At 33.3% G+C, this 23536-nt stretch overlaps 5 protein-coding genes across 5 annotated transcripts; 3 read left to right on the forward strand and 2 right to left on the reverse strand.

The window, feature by feature from the left end:
* The first annotated feature begins 6581 nt into the window (after nucleotides 1-6581).
* On the forward strand, nucleotides 6582-12196 carry LOC149478866 (pupal cuticle protein-like). The gene is made up of 2 exons (XM_089708546.1): nucleotides 6582-6746; nucleotides 11165-12196. The coding sequence occupies exons 1-2, from the start codon at nucleotides 6735-6737 to the stop codon at nucleotides 11897-11899; spliced, it is 747 nt and encodes a 248-aa protein (XP_089564672.1). The 5' UTR covers nucleotides 6582-6734; the 3' UTR covers nucleotides 11900-12196.
* A 1004-nt stretch (nucleotides 12197-13200) lies between these two features.
* LOC149478867 (pickpocket protein 28-like) lies at nucleotides 13201-17605 on the forward strand. Its single transcript, XM_089708549.1, has 14 exons — nucleotides 13201-13315; nucleotides 13386-13466; nucleotides 13589-13722; nucleotides 13935-14141; nucleotides 14214-14334; nucleotides 14402-14550; nucleotides 14643-14755; nucleotides 14938-15026; nucleotides 15152-15336; nucleotides 15420-15505; nucleotides 15582-15656; nucleotides 15867-16017; nucleotides 17067-17158; nucleotides 17385-17605. Exons 1-14 carry the CDS (start codon nucleotides 13259-13261, stop codon nucleotides 17516-17518), a joined length of 1674 nt encoding a protein of 557 aa, XP_089564675.1. The 5' UTR covers nucleotides 13201-13258; the 3' UTR covers nucleotides 17519-17605.
* Nucleotides 17492-19761, reverse strand: MED31 (mediator complex subunit 31). Its single transcript, XM_089708548.1, has 4 exons — nucleotides 19572-19761; nucleotides 19389-19478; nucleotides 18704-18873; nucleotides 17492-17982 (listed from the first exon to the last, which is right to left on the reverse strand). The coding sequence occupies exons 1-4, from the start codon at nucleotides 19585-19587 to the stop codon at nucleotides 17836-17838; spliced, it is 423 nt and encodes a 140-aa protein (XP_089564674.1). The 5' UTR covers nucleotides 19588-19761; the 3' UTR covers nucleotides 17492-17835.
* A 437-nt stretch (nucleotides 19762-20198) lies between these two features.
* Nucleotides 20199-21629, forward strand: Snap29 (Synaptosomal-associated protein 29kDa). The gene has a single exon (XM_089708545.1). The coding sequence runs from the start codon at nucleotides 20479-20481 to the stop codon at nucleotides 21280-21282; it is 804 nt and encodes a 267-aa protein (XP_089564671.1). The 5' UTR covers nucleotides 20199-20478; the 3' UTR covers nucleotides 21283-21629.
* Nucleotides 21630-21707: 78 nt separating this feature from the next.
* On the reverse strand, nucleotides 21708-23248 carry LOC149478870 (uncharacterized). The gene is made up of 2 exons (XM_089708544.1): nucleotides 22930-23248; nucleotides 21708-22851 (listed from the first exon to the last, which is right to left on the reverse strand). Exons 1-2 carry the CDS (start codon nucleotides 23098-23100, stop codon nucleotides 21820-21822), a joined length of 1203 nt encoding a protein of 400 aa, XP_089564670.1. The 5' UTR covers nucleotides 23101-23248; the 3' UTR covers nucleotides 21708-21819.
* Nucleotides 23249-23536: the final 288 nt, after the last annotated feature.

Consider the following 23536-nt stretch of genomic DNA (forward strand, 5'->3'; position numbering starts at 1 on the left):
TCGTTTACTGATTGTGATTTTTGATACTGATATTTTATATTTTGCGCGATAATTGCCTTTGCGTTTGTGAAGAGAGTATACTGGATTACAACACAGATAGTGTTTTTCTGAAATAACTTGGCTTAAAATCGAATCTAATCACTAATGTAGTTTAATAATGTAGGTTATTCAAAATTTTAAATTTAACGTTAGGTACGTTTAAAATTTAAAAATTAAATATATATTTTCTCTCAAAGTTAATCTCTTTAAAACGTTGAATAATGGTTATATGTATGTATTCAATGAAAACAGGCTATTATACGAAATGCGTGGACAATAAATATGTTATAAATCATCTTACTTACCTTTATCAGTAAGTTTTAAATATATGAGATGACTACAACGCAACAGGGTACTTTTATTTATGAAAAATTTAGCTGCGAAATTAATTTATAACTACGTTTATTATAGGTAATATGGGAAAGCTCTTCGAGCCATTATTGTGCACATAATGATTACATTTTTTACATAAAACTCTTCGAACCAGTTCATATAGATATAAAAATATATTTGGTATTTTGTAATCCTTCTTTATGTCAGTTGTAACTTGTAAGTTTCAAGCAAAAATTAATTAGAAGGTAAAAAGTTTAATGAATTTTTATACCTACATATAATTGAGACTGGGCTGCAATTAACAACCGAAATTATATTTATTGTGTATTGTTATATTTTAGTACACGTATTCTGTTAATTTATTGAGGTATATCTACGATTTTTAACACCTGCCTACCTATAAAAATGCAAATTTTCATATTATGATATTTTCATTCGTGAAGATCCAACCCACCACTTTCGCCAATGCTGAACGTCACTCGAGTACTTACCGTATACTTAACAACCGGACCATTGTGAAAATAATTGTCACTAAATAATGATAAATTAATAAAAATATGTCGTGTTAAGTTAACCATAACGTTAACGCGTGAACCATTTATATCGTGTATACCAACAAAGTACATTATAAATAACACAAGCAACATAGTCCATTGAATAAAAAGTTCTAGAGTGCGTGAGTTAGTAACGTAACATGTTTTTTCGGAAACATGTCAAGAGTCCCTAGGTAATAAACATACTAAAACCCCGGGACACTAGGAGGAGCCCCGGAGTGGGGGGAGGGGGGAAATGGGACCATTTTTTCATTTTTCGCTTAAATCTCATAAAACGGTACATGTTAGAGAAAAACTTTCAAGGAAAAGTTGAAAGGCCATAAAATTATCTACAAGTTGTACCTAAATCATTTTTTCCTATATCCTACGGTTTCTGAGTTATACGCAGTAAAAAATGATTTTCGCTCAAACAATTTCCCCATCAATCGATCGAAAAATATTTCTTTCTTCCAAAAAACTCAAATGTGCAACTTGTGACCGGTACTGATAGATTGCTCTTAATTAGGTCTATAATTGGTAAAATAAACACATTCCTCCATGGAAGCCTTTAGGAGGAATCGATTGTCAAAATATTATATTAGGGTAGTTTGAGTTACTGAACTTGATCTTTTTATTTTTTTCTTCCAAAAAACTCAAAAGTGCAACTTGTGACCGGTACAGATAGATTGCTCATAATTAGGTCTATCATTGATAAAAATACCAGATTCCACGACGGAGGCGTTTACGGGGAATTGAATTTTGATTAGGGTAGTTACTGAACTTGATCTTTTTATTTTTTTCTTCCAAAAAACTCAAAAGTGCAACTTGTGACCGGTACTGATAGATTACTCATAATTAGGTCTATCATTGATAAAAAAACCAGATTCCACCATGGAGGCGTTTAGGAGGTATTGAATTTTATTAGGGTAGTTACGATACTTGAACTTTTTAACTAACTACACTAATAAAATTCAATTTCCCGTAAACGCCTCCATGGTGGAATCTGGTTTTTTTATCAATGATAGACCTAATTATGAGCAATCTATCGGTACCGGTCACAAGTTGCACTTTTGAGTTTTTTGGAAGAAAAAAAATAAAAAGTTCAAGTATCGTAACTACCCTAATAAAATTCAATTCCCCGTAAACGCCTCCGTGGTGGAATCTAGTATTTTTATCAATGATAGACCTAATTATGAGCAATCTATCTCTAACGGTCACAAGTTGCACTTTTGAGTTTTTTGGAAGAAAAAAATAAAAAGATCAAGTTCAGTAACTCAAACTGCCCTAATATAATATTTTGACAATCGATTCCTCCTAAAGGCTTCCATGGAGGAATTTGTTTATTTTACCAATTATAGACCTAATTAAGAGCAATCTATCAGTACCGGTCACAAGTTGCACTTTTGAGTTTTTTGGAAGAAAAAAATAAAAAGATCAAGTTCAGTAACTCAAACTACCCTAATATAATATTTTAACAATCGATTCCTCCTAAAGGCTTCCATGGAGGAATGTGTTTATTTTACCAATTATAGACCTAATTAAGAGTAATCTATCAGTACCGGTCACAAGTTGCACATTTGAGTTTTTTGGAAGAAAAAAATAAAAAGATCAAGTTCAGTAACTACCCTAATCAAAATTCAATTCCCCGTAAACGCTTCCGTCGTGGAATCTGGTATTTTTATCAATGATAGACCTAATTATGAGCAATCTATCTGTACCGGTCACAAGTTGCACTTTTGAGTTTTTTGGAAGAAAAAAATAAAAAGATCAAGTTCAGTAACTCAAACTACCCTAATATAATATTTTGACAATCGATTCCTCCTAAAGGCTTCCATGGAGGAATGTGTTTATTTTACCAATTATAGACCTAATTAAGAGCGATCTATCAGTACCGGTCACAAGTTGCACATTTGAGTTTTTTGGAAGAAAGAAATATTTTTCGATCGATTGATGTGTAGTATGGGGAAATTGTTTGAGCGAAAATCATTTTTTACTGCGTATAACTCAGAAACGGTAGGATATAGGAAAAAATGATCTAGGTACAACTTGTAGATAATTTTATGGCCTTTCAACTTTTCCTTGAAAGTTTTTCTCTAACATGTACCGTTTTTTAGATTTAAGCGAAAAATGAAAAAATGGACCCATTTCCCCCCTCCCCCCACTCCGGGGCTCCTCCTAGTATCCCGGGGTTTTAGTATGTTTATTACCTAGGGACTCTTGACATGTTTCCGAAGAAACATCTTACGTTACTAACTCACGCACTCTAGACCCCCCTTGGAGGGACTCATTCAATGGACTAACATTGCTTTGACAATATTGATTCGAACATGCTCTTAAAATGCTGCGTCATCGTGTTTCGTTTGAACAATTCCGCCCCTACACGGGCGTCACCATGACACCAATGTCGGTGGGCGCCACTTCTCAAATAATAATTTACAGATTATAATAAAATATATATTCTTTGAACTCTTTCCTTATTGCTACAATTGGACAGTAATCCGATAATCTTATTTTAATGGGTAGGTATTCGTATTTCGTTGTAGATGGAGTATGTAATATGTTAGTGTTTTTGTTAAAAAAAGAGTCTTGTAGAGTAGAATTGGAAAAGATACTTGTCATGATCCCATTTCAGACTCAACCTCACTATTATAGTTTAATGTATAATTACAAATAGTAGGTAACCCGGTAAATTGCATACTGTATATTTCTTTCATATTTCGTTATTATTTTAGGTATTGAACTAGCTTTGGACTAAATAGAGATGAGCTGGCGATGCGTACAATTTGTACGACTCGACAGTCGACGACCGATGCCGATGGAAGAACGTAGATGGCCGCCGCAAATCCTGTAATTCCGCAGCTCACTCTCCAAATTGTTGCTTTTTACAACCAAAAATACAATTTCTATAAACAACCTATAAAAGTTATAGTACCGATAAAAGCTCTTTAACACAAGATTTATGGTCATGTAATATGCATAGAATGTTTCAACGTGCATACGATGAAGTTAAATCGTACAATTAACTACGCTCTATGAAAAATCCTCAATAATGTGACTATTTTATTAATATTGCTCCCTATATGGCCGCAGATATCTGTTTATGTAAAATATAGCATTGATCGGGTAACATGCGCCGTAAACATTGAAATGATAAATGTTATGCTTTCGGCCGTACGTGCAACAGTTAAGAGCTTATGCATTGTGAAATTATTCAAGACCATTGTTTACTTGTGCTCTATATAATACACATTTTATGTCTAACCTTCATTGTATGAAAACAAATTTTAATTAATTTTATTATTTATAACCGAAGAAAATCTATTTTTATTTTAACGGCATTATTGCAACTACGGACCCGTTTATTAACAGATTGATCAGTATGACGTCTTCATGTTAGGAATTTATCAAACATAAAAATTTCCCCACAAATCTCACACGCTATGCGTGATACATATCTTCACTTTCATAAGTTGGCAGTTGAGTTGCACATACCTATATGATATTTAATAGGTAAAAGCATGAAAGTACAATATTCAACAAGAAAAATATTCCTTAAAATGACGGATAATCTTTTTTATAGAGCGCTTTTTTGTTTGCAATATTAAATACATTGAAATACTATTTATAAATTATAGCATTTATTTTCCACTATAATAGTCACGAGATGTAGACAATCTGGCAGACAAATAAATCGCGTTCTAATTTCTAACGGTTTACTTTATTTATGACTTTTGAATTACTAGCTTTGGTTTAAACTACAAAGTAAACTGTAGCCGCCGTGTCAATTTTTAAAAAATCCTATTAACATAATTAATTAGTGTTAACTGCGGCATTCAAATATGATCCTTGCATAACGGACCATTCTTAAACAAATAAATTAATTAAACTTACAAATAAATCATATCTCAACTATGTTACGAAACATCAAAAACTAAACAAATCAAACTTGCTCTACAAGATCTAGGTAGTGAGATTAGACTGAGAACAAGAAATGAGAAAAAATATTTCACCTGATAACCGATGTAAGTGTTATCTAGTATTTGAATGCATACTGATAGAAAAATAAGAAATATTGTTTTTCGTTTTATATTATACACAATATCTACTTAGTTACATCAAAATGTATTTTCATACATAGGTAGGTACATTGCTCTATGTGTACTTTAATTTTAGAAGAAAAAATCTATTCGTTACTTTTATTATTAAGTTTTAGAAGAAATTTATGTAGGTAGTTTACTATTAACGCTCATGAGATGTAGGCTCGAGATACACGTTGCAGAAATTGATAATTCCAATGCATAGATAATAGAACCCTTTTATTGCGTAGGTCAAAACGCACGAGTCGATGTATTTTCTTTTTCAATAAGTGCAATGAATATAGATATTGATCACTTTATCGACCATGACAAAAATTGAACAGTCATTTCTCTCAGTACGCTAACGTAGAGCTTAAGAAGTTCAAGATGATTATGAATATATTAATAAAAAATTTCAAACACTTGTTGTATTTATATTTTGTGATAAGGTTCATTTTTATAATGTTTTATTTCATTTTAGTTAAAATACGCTTAAGTTCGTTTCGTCGTTTCGTCATTAATAAAAAAATGTGTAACACTTCTAATTTAACATGTTTTATTAACAATTTAATTAAGTAAATAACAGCACTTAGTCTGTTGTGCCAAGAGCAAAAATCAGATGAAGCGTGAATCACCTGATACATGATTATCAATACGTAGCACCTTGGCTGTAGAGGTCGTAACGTGAGTCTTCATTAACGCGACGAAATTTATATTCTCAAGTATCACAATCCACTTCAAGAATTTCATATTAAACCGAAAAGGGCACTAGAACGATTTATCGAAATAAAACCATCTTCGGCAACCTTATGTTTATCTGATCACAATTATTCCGTAATTTTAAAGTTTATCTCCTTTTTGAGTTCACTGAAGCTACAGAATTTTATTCATAACTGATTTACAATATTTATTAGGTGTATCAGAACGTTGGTCAAATCTCAAAAACAAAAGGAAGTGGGTACTTTAGCTAAATATGCGTAATGAAGGTTTATTTCGCATAGTAACAAGATATAGACAGAAAGTAAAACGTAACCACACGTAACCCTATAAAAAGTTGTAAGTACACTATTAGTTTCCCCCCTTGATCAATATCATTATTAACCGACTTCACAAAAAGTACATATTTCTTGATTCGATATTTGTTTCGAACACAAATATCCATTTGATAGTAAATTTTTTTTAAGTTCTTTACAATTGTTGTGTACGGTGATTGATATGTTGTGATTGAAAGTTCTTATGTCGGGCCTTATTTAAATTTGACGTAAATCGGACTTATATTAAAAGTTATAATTACCTACATTTTATCAAAATATTCAGAACGTTCCTATTTCGCAGTTTCCGTTAGTGATTTACATGCGAATTTGATTCACTTACGAAAATTGTAATTAATTGAAAAAGCGAACTTCTCAAGATCACAAAATTCATCTTTTTTTGGATAATGATACACATAAGAAAAATATGAATATCAAAATCAGCCCAAACATTGCCATTGAAATGTATACCTATGATATTCGCCTATTATCAATGGCATGTCCCAAGACTTTCACGCGCGAGCGCTACGCCACCCCCTCTGCGCACACGCCGAACTATAAAAGCCAGCTCCCGCCCTCATTTCATACAGACGCAAGTTGCACTTCAACATAGCGATTCCTGGAAGACCCTAGTCTTCCATCAGCGCTATACATACACTAAATAACAATTTAACTTCTTTCCTTTTTTCTTTCACTTCTGTGCTTTACTTCTTTACACAAAAATGAAATCCATGGTAAGTACTTTTCGTAAAAGCTTTCTTTTCCTTTGCTTTTCTGTTTATTAAGTAAAAAGTAAAGTTAGTCCTATTATCTGCTATTGATACTATAAATTGTAATAAATTTTGGTATAAATGAAATTGATCAAATACGATAACTTAATCGCGATATTAACAATAGTCTAAAACTTCAAATGTATCATTAATCACAATAACAAATGTAATGTTCAATTGATAAATGGCCCAGTAATACAAGGTATTGGCTTACGATAATTTTAATAATAGAGCATTGTATCTGATCTAAACAAGTTATTGAACTGTTTTCAAACAACCAACCCAATCCTGCACAAAAGCTGGATTTAACCTTCATTCAAGAAACTAATCTAATTTTGTGTCAGTCCGACAAGTTGTTTTCACAAATAAATCTGGTCTTTATCTTCTTCCATTCCATATAATTTAACTTTTTTTTCAGTCGTCTTAATTATAACAAAGTTCATTAAAATATAGAGCATGCGAAAATGTATTTTCACAATCATATAATTGCGCTCGGTCATCCTCTCAAGTAAAAACGCGAGACGGTTTTATTACTTCATTCAATTGTTTAATGATCCGTGAAACGATTAAATAATCTTAAACCTAGACTTTTTCATTATTAAAAGTTTCATTAAAATAATTAGCGAGTTGAACTAGCAGTAAGTAGGCCTGTGTCGAAAATTAAAAAGTTACCGGAGCGTTACAAGCACGCGACTTCATTAGGTCATTGTCATTGCAAACATTTTTTCGATCCATTTTAAGATTTCTTCCAATATATTTAACGACTTTATCTACTTATCGCAATGCAACGTTTCATTAAAAAATACATGTGTCAATAATGTGGAATAAAAATATGTATGGACTAATCAATGAGACATTAATAATATCATCATAGGTTCAAAAATGTTATATTATGTAAAAAATATTTTTTCTGGTAAGAATAAAGTATCCAGGAAAAATGAATATATTTTACTAGTACGTAACTGGTAACTCGATAATATTAAATAACAAATAATAAATTTACAAGATCACTTATTGTCGGAAGAACATCAAAAAAAGATTTCCCAATAATAATAAAAAAGAATATAAATAAATGATTATTGAGTCAAAATTGCATTTAACCAAGTATTAAAATTGCATTTACGTGCAGTAATTTAAATATCGTTATCATACGATTTAAATCAATTATTGTCAATAGTCTGAGCGATAATTACACAATCTTAGCGACCATCAACTTCCTTAAAATATGTTAATTTTGTACGGACCTAAACGTTACTTGCAAATCTTAAACCGATTAGGGCTATATAAACGCTTAATCTTATTTCGTTATAACGATAAAATCAAGAAACGATAATTGTTATTGACAGTTTATAAAAATGATATTTCAAGCACAACACCTAAGTGCAACTATACTCAGTAAGGCGATCTCGGTCGGCTTCACCCATAAAGTCATCTTACCCGATCATGAGCCATTTACGCACGCAATGTCAACTGGACCAGTGTTAAAGTCAATTAACAATCACCTCATTCGATTATTATTTCTGCCGCACAAAGACAGCCGCCGACACTAGCGCCGGCGTGATTTTATCGAATTGATGTGAATCGAATGCTTAACGAGGCATTGTGTACAATTTGTAGCCGAAAATTTGTCTTCATCATGATTCAATATGGACATTGACGTATATTTGATTGGTCATCTAAAACGAATTTAAGCTCCAAATACGCATTATTGCCTTGTTTATTTATATGATAGTTGGGTAATTCGGGTTGCATGGTATGTCTGCAAATTATATAAATAGGAAGTTTGTAAAATTTGCGACATTTTATAGCCTTATCGGTTCACATGACTTTTAAGGAAGTATATACCATCGCCACGGTTATGATTTTTATCTCTAGATTTCACTAGACTTATCTTGAGACCTCATAACTTTGCAAAATATCGTGATTAAGACTTTCATGACATGCGATTCCTCAAACTACTAGCAAAGTTTAGTGTATTGCTAGTAAGACCCATGTTTAGATACTAAATCCTACATGTCACATCAGAGAGCTTTTCTTACAAATAATTTTCTCTAACGATACCACCTCATGTAGCGATTATAACTGTCTGCAAGATGCGCAAATAGAAACATTCCAAAAAAAATCCATCAGGCAAAGTGGTAAATAAAATTAGGGCAAGACAGACACCTGTAGCGTAGTGATTCCAGCAACCGTTTCCGCGGCACCTAGAAGTCCAAGCCAGATCACGCTCGCCTCGCCACTCACTAAGGGCTTTTTGTCTGCATTCCATCGCAAGCTTGTTTAGAAGGGCATGCCCACGCACACCGCGACACTAATCAATACCACAATTATACCTAATTACGGACCGCCCACCGATATTAAAAGATTAGTGGTTAAAAGTTTATCGGTCTAATGATAAGCTAGATTGAAAAACGGCATATCCTGTCCGTATAGCGCATTAATATTTTCCTTTGTGTGCAAATTAGTTCTTGAAAGATTTCGGAAATCACGACATGCCTAAAAGTTAGATCCTTACGAAGAAGCTACGTTCTTTTTACAAATAAGATCCGTAGAAATGTAGGTATGTGTACCTATAATAAATAGGGCAAATGAAAATAAGAACGCAAATGTCAATTTGATATGCGAGGGTAACCAGTTGCTGAATGTGACGGTGGGCTGGTCCGGAAGGCTGGCTTCCTGCTTCTTGACCTTCAACTAGCCTTCAGACCTTGACGCCATTCACTTAGTGCGTTACTTTTATTTGTCATGAATAACAAATGAAAGCGTAGGTTCTTGTAAATAAAAGCCTTTGTCCGAGGGACAACAATGTAGGATCACATAGGTATTAAAGACCATTTCGAGTTTCTTCATCGTGTTTTTTTTTTTACATTCATCAGTAAATAATTCTACAGACTCCTTAAAATATTAAATGCAAAACTTAAATTATTATATTTTTCCACTAATACAATAATTCTTGCACATTGCAATAATTTCGCCACACGAACATAAAAGTCGCAAATCAAGGGCGAATCATTACTAAATAATTTAAACCACGATTTTATCAAATATTTTGTAACGTCACGTGCTTTTAGAAATAATAAAATTTACCCACAATAAAACATTTTCATAACACGTGAGTAGGTTTGCAATATCATTGTATATTTGGGCAATTTTGAAACGGATTAAGTGGAATGTGAAATAATGTTATCTATTGCTTATTCATTCAATGTTCTATGATAGAACTATAATAAATTGTAAATGCACTTAGTTATTCTAAATTTTTTATCGTATATCGAAATAATTTTTGCAAAACGTAATCAGAGCGCATACAAAATTCAGTAGCGCACCAACAATATATTCACAGGCTTATGAATGTTCAATAGAGCGCACAAATTAGAAACGTCTAAATCAGCACGGTTATTACGTCGTCAATATAAACGGCAGGCGGACAGATCCGATCTGACCACTGCCCTGAGCCCTGACATCATTACGTGATACTGAACTTACGCTCGCCGCAAATTCCATCATAATCTCATCTTATTTCCATCAATTCTATCATGCTCTATTTATTACTAACACGTAAAAGGGTGATAATGACATTGCTGATAAGTACGTGTTTACGGTTCTTTACTCTTTTAAATTTTTGAGAATCTCTCTCTTCTCTCTTTTATTCTCATTCATGGCACACGTCATTTCATAAGAATTTACATAGAAATTGCAGTTATAATACGTTCGTCTTACTCTAATAGTTGATATACCGGTTAACATTGATATACCTACCCGTCGCTAACGTATCAAGGGCTTTCAATTATTATTAATCAATGCAAAAAATATATTGGCACGCTGTTATTCCTGATTCTTTATTCATATTGTTCACGTCATGATATTAAAACATGTTACTGAATAAACCATTGCCATATTTAGCGTCTTGATGTGTTATTTATGCAATAATAACACTTTTATTCGCACTCTCCGGATTTAAATGTTGCCGTAACTATTAAATTATTATAAATAACATAAAATTACGCAGCAACTTACACAAACTAGGGCACAAATAAAATTTAAACTAGCACTTAGAATATTTTAACGACCGGATTTATCAATTAAATATTTAACTATCAAGTTTAACAGAAGTAATGCTTGTAATTAAGACTTATTGAGATAAATGAAGGAATACCACATATCTTAGTCTAGATTCTGAATAATTATTATTACAATCTTTTACGGATTATTATAAATTATAATCCAATAAGCACTGGCACTTGTCAATCTCACTATAGTATTGCACATACTTGTTGCAATTATTATTCTATTGAGATATATGACTGTCCGTCAATATTGCAATACCCATATAATGTTACAGTTTCGCGCCATTTATTGTAAATATTTCTCTTTGTTCTCAGATCGTAGTAGCTTGCTTGGCGTTGGCGTGCGGTGCCCACGCATCCGGTTGGGCCGGCCCACCCGCCAACATCGCCCTGTCACAGGACGGACGCAACATCCTCGACACACCCGAGGTAGCGCAAGCCCGGGCAGCCCACCTCTCAGCGTTACAACAGGCCTCACAGAACAACCCCAACCCCCAAGACGATGGCTCATACGACCCTCGGTGGGACAACGAAGAGTACTGGCAACAGGCTGACCAGAAATGGAACGGTGCCCAGGCCAACCAATGGAACGGTGCCCAGGCCAACCAATGGAACGCTGCCCCCGCCAACCAATGGAACGGTGCTCCCGCTCACCAATGGAACGCCGCCCCCGCTGCCCCATCATGGAACGCCGCTCCTTCCTGGAACGCTGCCGGTGCCGCCCCCGCTCCCGTCGCTGAAACCCCCGAAGTAGCGCAAGCCCGCGCCGCTCACCTCGCCGCCCTCTCCGCCGCCAACGCCGCTCCCGCTCAACCTCAGTGGAACGCCGCAGCCCAAAACCAATGGAATGCCCCCGCTCACAACCAGTGGAACAACAACAACAACGGTGGACACTGGCAAGGACCTCCCGCTCAGATCAGACTGGCCCAGAACGGAGCTGGTATCTTGGAAACCCCTGAAGTTGCTGCCGCGCGCGCCGCCCACTTAGCAGCTCACTCGCAAGTGGCGCACAACGCCCCCGCCCACGCGCCCCAGCAACACTGGAACTGAAGCCCTTCCTCCTTTCCTGGGTACCTGGACACCTCTAGCACGTCACCCGCGTTCCCGGTGACCGCGAGCATATGACGTCCTAGAGAGACGTCGAGATGCCATTCCTTTCCCTTCGATCTCCTCTTCGTTTAGGAAATCTTCAAAGTGCAAGTGCGTCAGCCTATCCCTTCTTATGGCTTTTTGTTACTTTTTTTAGAAATTCTCTCTTAAACGGACTATTATTTGTACATAATACCTAAATAATAAATGTATGTATGCGTAATAAACGAAATATATTAAACGGTAAATTATACAACAGCTCTTTTTTTTTATTTAAAACCTTAACGAACAACATTAAGCTGAATGAACATCTACAATATTGCGACAAAAAATGTGTACATTCATTTATACAGAAATACGAATAGCGACAAATGCTATATGATGAACCGAACATCAGTGTTTAGGCTGTTGGTAATTAAAAGACAATAAAAACTACAAATTAGAATTTCCTAGAACTATATTCCCTACATACATTAGCAGTGCAAATCAATTCATTAAAAACATGTGTTTTAGATAGAAATGTAATTGTGATCACCTTTCCTATAAATAGTACTAGCAACGACGCAACTGCGAATAATTAACTCTACACAAAAAAATATCCAGGAAATATGTATTTTAAGCATATATAGGTATCCCCCTTCGAATGCTTAAAAATTAAAAGTAACAAGTTAATGGTAGATAATTTACTACCATGCACGTCATAATTATTATGTTCGCGTGTTTTTCCTGATGAAAATGATAAAAAACATAAAATTAGACATTTACGGACATGAAATCTTTATGGACATCTGTCTGTATAATAATTTCTAAATATTTAATGGTAATATACCTATAGAGCATGTTCGATTTCAGTCAATGAATCAAAATAATATAAGAACACGTAAATAAATTAGTTTAAAAAAAATAATTACAAACGAATAAGAATTTAAATAAACAAAATTACATTTACACTAAGGTAAATAGCAGTAAGACTGCAAATAATCCTCGAACAATATATCCTTACTCTACCCCTATCATTTTCCACGCACAGAAATTATAGGCTTTAAAGTAACTTGATTTACGATTAGAAGTTGTTAAAGCAATTGCATGATAAAGTTACAGGGACAAGCAGATAATTCGGTGTTAAAATATATAATTTAACCATCAAAGCTAGCATTGGAGGCGTTGCAAGGACGATGTATCATTCGATCGCTGCAATCAACCGATTAAACCGCAAATATTGGCTATGGGAAATTAACTCGGAATGCCGACTAGTTGTTGGCGACCACGCCGGTGCTTTGTGCTCTGTTATCATTTTATGATCAATATTGTACGCCAAACATGGTTTATAAAAGTCGCGGAAAACGGAGTTCCAAACTTTCGAATTCAACGAAAAAGGTAAAACCGAAAAAAGTTGTAGAAGATTCACAATATAATATTTTAATAACAATACGCATTTTAATTTCAGGAAAATGAGTGGGTCCACCATCCTTATGCCTCTACTTGGTACAGTTGGAACACAAATAAATCTAACACGAGCAATTTAAAAGTAAGCAAAACCGCGTGATGGTATTATCTTAATTAATACCTAAACTAGAAATGTTATGCCACAGTTAAACTATTTAACTGGAGAATGCGACATATCAACTTATTTCCTGAAAATATTTTCAGAATTTGAACAATAATAATATAAAGAAACCAAACAATTACGAAGATCTTACAAATGATCTTCGGGAATATTTAATGACATCTACCTTACACGGCCTACGATATATTGGAGAGAAGAAATTAACGTGGCTTGAAAGGTACGCACGGAATTTAACGAGTGTTTAATTGCACATTTATTTTAAAAACACTGTAAGAAATTAATTAAAATATTCGGCCATTACTTTTAACGTTCTCTTAATTAATATGTTAATGGTGGTGGTAATTTTGGTTAATATTTGTAGAACAATTAATAAAAAATGTTGTACTATAGTATAACCAAATAATAAGTAGCTTATTAACTCTATTTCAGGTTTTTCTGGCTAACCGCTTTCGTATGTTCCCTAATATGCGCAGGATTCTTTATTTTGAATGTATATGCAAAATGGAGCAAATCACCCATGATTGTGAGCATAAACCCTGAGGACATGCCCTTGAATAAATTGCCGTTTCCAGCATTAACTATCTGTAACGTCAACCAAGCTAAAAAATCTGTAGCTGAACGTTACGTGGCTTATGGGTATGCAACCAGGTTTAAATAAATAAGAATACATTTTAATATATTTCTTAAATAACATATTGAATATTTTAGCTCTTCAGTTGACCAGAAGCTTTTGGAAAGCCTATGTTCGTCCCAAAAAGACGCCGATCTTTTCGAAGATATCATCGCGGAAAGCGCTGATTGGGATCACACACGATCATTTCTTATTAATGTGAGTAACGTATTATATAACCTATTAATATAGAAATACATATGTTTCAAATAATAATCTCTAACAGGTTACGCAACCGTGTGAAGAAATGTTAGCAATATGCACCTGGGACTCCAAACCCATGAATTGCCAAGACCTCTTCAATGCGCAACTTACTGATGAAGGATTGTGCTGTACTTTTAATGTAGTTCATAGGGAGATGATGTTTCGCAATCCGTAAGATTATGATCTTTATAGTGTAGAACTACTTGATTATTTTTAGTTCGTATATAGGTATAAGAAATTGTAATATGTGAAATATCTTGCAGAAGAGATCTCAATGATTTGAATATAACATTTCCATTACCTGCAGTCGACTGGACGCCTGAAAATGGCTATCCTGATAATGCACCACAAGATGGATTTCCTTGGAAACCAAAAGGTAGAAGAAAGGTAGAACGTAGAACTTAACGTAGAAAAAAATCTCACATGAATGGTATCATGCATTTACCTCTATTTTATGGTATAGGACAAGTATTTCCAAGAGAAGAATCTTTTAACGATATCTTTAGTCTGTCTATTTTTGTGAAAGTATTAATTCTATACCAACTTGATTTATTTTAGGAATTGGTACAGACCACGGGTTGACTTTAATACTTGATGCAAACGTGCCTGAATATTATTGCGCGTCTACAAAAAGCACTGGATTTAAAGTATGTTTATGTGTTTCATATTTTTGTATTTATATTTAATATTTTTAATCGATATGTAACTATCCTTATCAAAAAAAATGTTCAAAAAATTTTCTATGATATATTTGACAATATCCTTATTGAAGATTCTTCTACACAATCCAACTGAAACTCCGAAAATTGCAAAATTAGGAGAAATATACGGACCTGGAATAGAAGCCAGAGTTGCTATCAAACCAAGAATATTGGATGCCCAAGCTGCTCTCAAAGACATCGACGTAAATAAAAGATTTTGCTTATTTTCTAGCGAGAAAGATTTAGTTTTCTACAGGTACCTACAATTAAAAAAATATATTTTTTTTAAATAAGGACATGCCTCATTTTTTTTCTACCTAATATTCTTCTTCTTTCTAGAACGTATACTTTCAAAAATTGTCAAATGGAATGTGAAGCACGACGAATGCTTGAAATATGCAAATGTGTTCTATATTTTATGCCAAGTAAGATAAATAATTCGTATTTTATGTTAAACATATTTCATTTATTCGCTTATTGGAAAATAAATTCATCTTCTAGAAAATAAAACAACGAGAATATGCGGTAAAGCTGACGCTAAATGCTACAATAATATGAGAAACTACATTCCTGCTGGTAAGCCATTATTTATTGTATCGTTAACTTACTTATACGACAGACTTTACACTTTAGCTAAGATCCATATTAACACTTTTATAATGTAAGTATACCTCAATCAAAACTTAACTTAAAAAACTATTGTAACGAAAGGTTCTACTGAAAATGATGATTTGAAAACGAGTATTTTATTACAATAAATTTTATTTCGTCTATTAAAATTAACAGATCAAACTACATCTTGCGACGAGTGCCTTCCCGCATGCACCGAATTATCTTACTTGGAACGCTTGAGCACCGCACCACTCGATAAGAACCTTATAATGAACTACGCCACCAGCCTGCAGATGTCGCACAATATTACAGCCGAATACTTTACGTAAGTACATTGTAGAACCATAATAAGATTTGGTTCATCTAACAAATTGCCCATTCCAAATTGTGTTTGTTATTTGACCATCCCCGGTATTCACCGCGCGGCGTTTTTTTCGCAAATCTGTCACATCGAATCTAAAGGACGTATCCGCACTGCAAAAAAAATTCGCGCGTTTCACTCAGTCGTGCAAACGGCGCTATTGAGAAGATCCATCCATTTAACATGTGTTTCTCAGTTGAAAACTGAATTCAACAGCCAAAACTCGCCCGAAATTTTTTCTCAGGGCGTAGATACTAGATTCAATTCTGATTGCGGAATTTAATACGCGAGAAAAAACGGAAGGGTGACATATCGCTATGCGGACACAGCCTAAATAGTTAATTTTGGATATACCTTCATATCATTAGATTTCTAAATCAAATCATTGTATCAACTTCTGGATGATAAAGGCCCAATGACAATGCCCCTCGATTTTACAATATGTTAAGTGAAAAACATAAAGTCAAAGCTCTCAATAGGAATATATTCAAAAAAACGGTTTTAACCTGGCTTAAAAACTATGACTATGACAGTCTTGAAAATATATCACGTATATTGATCATTATTATAAATACTCACGCACACACACACACACACACAAACACACACTTACACTCACACACACACACACACGTACACACACACACACACATTCACGCACAACCGAACTCATATTCATACACCCATCAATACACACACTGTTTAATTTGGACTTTGGATTAGCTTTTTCTTAACTTCTTAAATTTATGTTTCAATTCATGCAAACTTGGGATCAATATTAGGGAAGGAACAGGTCCCCTTAATACAGGTTATACCTAGTAAGGGGGCCTGAACCCCAATCCAATATGTCAAACTTATGTATGAATTCAAATAAAGATTTTATTTATTTATTTATTTATTTAATGCAATTCTTCAGTGCAATTCTTCTTCTCATAATCGCAACGTAGTTTTCATAATGAATAGACATTTTAATAATGAACTGTAAAATGTAATAAACGTTATATCAATTTCAGAAAGAATATGCTGGTTATACACTTCTACTTTGAAGATAAGACATTCCTAAGATTTACGAAAGGAGAAATATTTGGACTCACTGAATTTTTATGTGAGTACAAAATATTATACATATATAATTTCTTCTTCTCATAAATTCTTGATTCATTTTATAGATTGGTAGATCATGTTTGAAGACTAAAAATAAAAGCTATACATATTTAATTTCAATAACTACTAGTCATTACATAGACGATGCAAAAAATAGACCGGAAAGGATTTATATATTACAATTTGGTTTTCATGTTGCTTGTTTTAATATATTATTTGTATTTCAGCAAATACAGGAGGACTACTGGGCCTCTGCATGGGATTCAGTATGATGAGTGCAGTAGAACTGCTATATTATGTCACATTACGCGCCCTTTGCGTAGCGAGACAGAGAAACCAAGTTAAACCATTTGTGAAATAAACACAGGATTGCTCATTATAAAACCTATTTTATTTAATTAATTTAAGCTTAAACTTATTTTTACAATTATTGGAGTGTATACCAAGTTTTCTTAGAACATAATTTATTTTAGAACCAGATGTAACATAATATTGTCTAACAGTTTTGAAAACAAAAGTGGGAATAGAGCTTGCTGTAGACATTATAAACAAAATCTAACTTACCTCATCATAAAAAGTTGATATTAACACATTCACCTCTTTCAAATACACTGTCTTACTCAGATTCTTTTTAAAGTTCTCAACATTGAATATCATTAGTTACAATTTATGGCCACTTCAGGATTGTTGTCTTGGTGGACCGTGCTGGTTGGAATTTGGTGCTGTTGGAGGCGCTGGAGCATCAGGTGGTTGTAATGTCCTGGTTCGTCTCCTTGTATAGTGTTGCCACAACAATATTGCCTGGTCATCCATGAATTTGCACACCTAAATTGAATCAAAATGAATTGATGTACATTATTATCAAATAAATCATTAGTAGTTTAAAAAGTTTGGAGAATCCAAAAGTGCACGCCTCATAATGCTCATTACTTTGCCGAAAAGAATATAATTTTAGTGTTACGTTGATAACTATTAAACGATGCTAAATAATACAACCATTTTCAATATCAATCTACACATAGTTGATCTACAGCTAATAAAAAACAATATGATTAAAATATAAAGTAAGTTTTACACAAGCTATCATGTCTCAACTGAAAAAAAGCGTTAATTGATGGGAAATTTATTTTTTCTAATTCTACATTAATTCTTTCTGGTTTAAAATTATTTTCATCAATTTTTACCAGTATTAATCTCCATTAAATAATCTATAAAATTATGTGCAGATTTAGGCGAAGATTAAGCATTATGAGTATCTTTGCCAATTCTGAGATCTTTATTTTCCATTCAAAATCTTTGATATTATTTAGTTTACATTCCAAATTATATATTTTGTATTTTTTGTGTCAAATGACTTGTTATTACTAATTTGCATTACGCGCAAAGGTCATAAGTAAAACCACGTAACTCCGAATTCGCATAAAACAGGGTAGCGTAAGTCGGTGTATTACTGTATAATAAAATTCCTTCTGCACTTTTCCACTGCATGTTTTTAACAAAATTAATAAAGTGTTGAGCTCACATACACACAAAATCTTGTAATTACCTGAGCAGAGACACACTCCCGTCTAAATGCTTCATGCTGTAGGAGTTCTAGGAAATGCAAACACATTGGATATTTGAGATATCTTGCATATTCTGGCTCTCTCCAATACTGTAAGTACTTCAGGTAGTTTACAAATGTTTGCTCCTTCATATATCCTCTTTGAGCTAGAACTAATACACATACTAAATTTAATTTTTATACTTTTAAAAAATAATATAAATAAGCCTTTTCTTACTTATTATTCAGGTAATTAAAATAAAATGGGTCTTTCCATTATAAGCTTTAAAGCAATAACCACAAAGAAATTCACATTCACACCCAAGTGAGACGAATGTAACTTTTTCATTTTCACAGCGGTTTTATTGTTAATTTAATATTTAGTTTACAGTTGTTACAGCTTATTTTAATGTGAAACCGTTTATGAACGGTATAACGGTAAACGGTATATACATAAGCTTAACCATATGAGTTTATGAGAATATAAATGGCTAAAGTCGAAGTTTAAATTTTTTGGTTCACCTTACAAAAATTTTTATACTGTGCAGGATCGTATGTGTGTGTGTAAATAATGTAAACCACAGTAATAAGGCTTTATATATAATACATAAGTATTTCTTCAAACAATTAATTACCTACAAGGCATCTTCATAAAATTAAAGGATAAACTACAAACTTCACTACTTACAATGAATATAATTGGGATTAGCTAAACATTGAACAAACTCCAGCTCCACTTGAAATCTTATCCTATTCTGTTCTTCTGTCTCCGTATTTACTGCAACCGAATTAAATAAATAAGCAAAACTAACACAGCTACATCATACATTGTAAATAAAGTACGTTAAAATATTATATTCTTAAAATATACCTTTCGCTGCTAACATTTTTTAATAATCTATATCACATACTATTATTTGTAAAGAAATAACTTTTTGTTAATGATAATAAGATGATAATAAGTTGTTAAATAAAAGAGTTAGGTTTATATTAAAAATACATCAAATTATCTAATGACATTGGACAATGCACAAAAGTGACAGCTGCCAAGTGCCAACTGCTGCCAAACTCCAAAGCCCAAAAGCGAGCCCAAAAGTCAACTCCTTGGAACCTACAGATTAGAAATACGATATCAGCCACCATAGACAAAAAGAAAAGGAAGTCATCAATCTGTGCATCAATCAGTGTAATGAATTACCTGTGGAACAATTACTGTGGAATTACCGGGAATTACGGATTACCCAAATTACCTGATCAATCCTTTTTGAAGTGAAACTTCTTTAGGCGCGTTGAGAGTAAAATTTCAAGGTAACGTAGTAGCGATACCGTCACGTCAAGGATTAAAGGTGACGATTTTGGTATCATTGAATCTTGCCAAAGAAGTTTCACTTCTGACACGTACTTGACTGTGCTTTACGCTCTTTTTTTGTTAAATAACCGTTTTTTCCAATTACCTTCCATTCGACATATGAAAGAAAAAAAGTAGGTGTCAGTAGTGCATACGTCAATACTCAATAGTAATCAATTTACTTTTTTGCTTTTTACGAATTACACCCCAGATTACACATTCTAAGATCTTCTATTTATATCGTTTATTTTCCAAAAACAAAATATTATTAATATTAATAAACTTTACACGTGTATTTTCCAAAAAGACAGTATCGATTTTAAAAAGGTACCGATAATTTTTATTGAGTGAGTAAATTAAGTCTTTGTCCTTTAATTGTGTTAGGTATTGCGTTTGATTATTACATATTTTAAAGTGAAGAACTTGCGGAATGTCCGGACATAGATACATAAGCAACACTAGTAATCTATTTGAAGATGAAGATGTCGACGATGATACTTTCGTTAATAGCTACGCATCCAGGAGGCCGCCCCCCCAGCCTAAATCCCAAACATCTTCGTATATCTCCGATTTGGAACGACAAAGACAAACGATGCTCCAAAAACAGAAGGAAATTGAGCAAAGGACTCTAGATTCATCTTCGAGAAGCATAGGTTTATTGCGAGAATCTGAACAAATTGGAATTGCTACTGCTGAAGAACTTGCCCGTCAGAGAGAACAACTACAAAACACCAGCAGAAGACTGGACGATATAAACACAAATTTAACATACAGTCAGAAACACCTGAATGGTATTAAATCAGTGTTTTATGGTTTTAAAAACTATCTTTCTGGAAAATCAGACCAGACACCACCAAAAAGCCAGGCATCACCTAGCTCCACTAGCAGTAAGCCCGGTCCAAGTGCAAGATTGGACGAGACCCTGGATGGTTGGAGTGGAACCACTCCAACGGAACGCTTCAGTAGCCACCCTACTACTCGTCTACGTGGCTTGGATCAAGAGCAGGCAACTTTAGAACCAATTTCTGACTCACAGAGAATTAATAAAATGTTGGATGCAAACTTAGATGAAATGGTACATCACATTTCAAGGTTAAAAGGCTTAGGTGTTGCTCTCGGTGAAGAAATTGAAACTCAGAACAATTTGATAGATGAAATTCATGATAAAGTTGATACAGCTGATATTAAAATTGGTCACCAAAGTAAACAAATGAATAAGCTACTTGGCAAATAATAAATAACATTCCTTTGCCATACATTGATAAAATTTGAGATTTATTCCAAGACATAGTATGCAAAATTACTTCCTAAACTTTTAAAAGAAACTGTACCTTTGTTTTATTTTAGATTTATTTTATAATGCATGTATTGTTATTAAAATTAGTTAGTTTAAATGAATAGATGGATAAATGTCAATGGTACAGGGAAGTATTTTTATCTTTTAGTTCATTATGTTCACTATAACATGCACCTTATCAATTATTTCAATGCTAACGCTGTAATTAATGTACATATTGTTTCACCTTTTTTGTATCCTAAAAAAATGTACATTCTACAAATATATTATACTTGTTTATCTTATTGACTTGTTTTATTCTAAATGTTAAAATATAACTCATGATAAAAAAAAAATAAGGGGGTCACATTGAATACTAGCTGTTAAATTTGATATACTTTATTGATTTAAACAATTAGCAGTCATAAGTATTTTTGACACTGAATCAATATTCAAATTTAAAGCCTACATCTACAAAACAAAATACCAAAGTTTTCACTCATTCACTCCATGTACCTTCATATGCTTTTGTAATACTCTCTTATTTGATAATGTCTTATTACAAGTCTCACAAGTTACCTCTTTATTAGCAGTGTGAGAATTTTTATGTATTTTTAAACCTGACATAGTAGCAAAACCCTTCATACAAATATCACATTTATGGGGTCTTTCAGTTCTGTGTGTGTGAGCTATATGGACTAACAGTGAATGCTTGGTTGCAAAACTCCTATTGCAATTACTGTAAGGACATTGAAATTTTCTGGGTCTTTCACTTCCACTATGTATATGTGCATGTGCTCTTAAGTAGGAAGCCCTTGTATATGTTTTAGGACACAATGAACAGGCAAATTCTTTTTGCCCGGTATGAGTCTTTGTATGCATCACTAGTGTTGACTTTGCTGTGAATCTTTTTCCACAAGTAACACAAACAAATAACTTGCGGTTACTTGAGTGTGCTACACGAAAGTGTTCTTTAAGGGACTGTCTCGATTTGTATGTTTTATTGCAGAAGCCACATTTGAACTGGGCTGTCTCCCTATGTGATCGCAGATGTTGACTTAGTCCATTATAAGTAAAGAAAGCTTTCCCACATTTAGGGCACAAATGTTTGCGAAAGTCACTGTGTGTGGCCATATGGTATCTCAGACTATATATGCGAGTAAATGATTTACTACACAAGCTACAAGAATATTTTTTCTCTCCTTCTTTTCGTGGTGGATGTTCAGTAGATGTTATCTCAGTGACTGGAGGCAATGGAGTTAGTTCCTTATTAGAAGGCAGATTAGATTCAAAATCTAGAACAGACTGACTGCTAAATAAGGGGACTTCATATTCATGATCTTGATAAACAACATTTATATCAATATTGTCTATATCAGATTGATGAGAAGGCTGTTGTTGCAGAGTTAATATTTGTGATAGAGTGGCATTAGCTTTCAAACAATTCAGTTTAAAGCTATAAGCCATTAAAGCTGTCGATACACAAGATGCACACATTCCTTGAGGCCAGTTTTCTTCATCATTATGCTGAAAGTAAAATAAATAATTAGTTTACAAAATAAGTTGATGAAAATCACTTTACGTGTAATATTTCATTAAACATACCTCCAAGCAATTTAGGAAAACTAAGATATCTATTAATTTTATTTTATTAATTTCATGTTCAATGAGATCCTGTATATTCATAAACATGGCGGCGTCATTGGAATCAAATTCTACTAAACAAGTTCGACACATATTATTAGTTAAAGGAACTATCAAAGTTGAAAATTCCATTCTCGTTTACTCCTGTAATATATACATTTTTCGTATAACTAGGACATCTTTTTTGTATATTTAATTATAAATGATTCAACATTTTCTCATATTTCGTCATAACCTTTCCCATTTTGTTCTCGATCTCGAATCTCGACCAAATGTCAATTGTCAATAACTCATGAATAGATATGTCAAAAATCGTACAGATTACATATAATTTGGAATGGAATAATTGAAATAATAGAAAATAAAGTACATATATATTTACCTCTATTATATAAAAAATCTAAACCAGCCGGCCACCAATCGCGTTAAATTTAAATATTTATTGCAAATGATTTGCTAGCTTCCTTTAAAACGTTTAACACAAATTTTATTGTATCATTTCATGTTATGTTATGTGGTCACGGCCTATTATATAACAATTAAGAAACATTTTCAAAAATTTATATTA

The sequence above is a fragment of the Colias philodice genome, chromosome 21, assembly GCF_061535455.1.
Source record: "Colias philodice isolate Cphi_HAF_F1 chromosome 21, ilColPhil1 Martin Lab GWU primary, whole genome shotgun sequence".
NCBI classification, from domain to species: domain Eukaryota; kingdom Metazoa; phylum Arthropoda; class Insecta; order Lepidoptera; family Pieridae; genus Colias; species Colias philodice.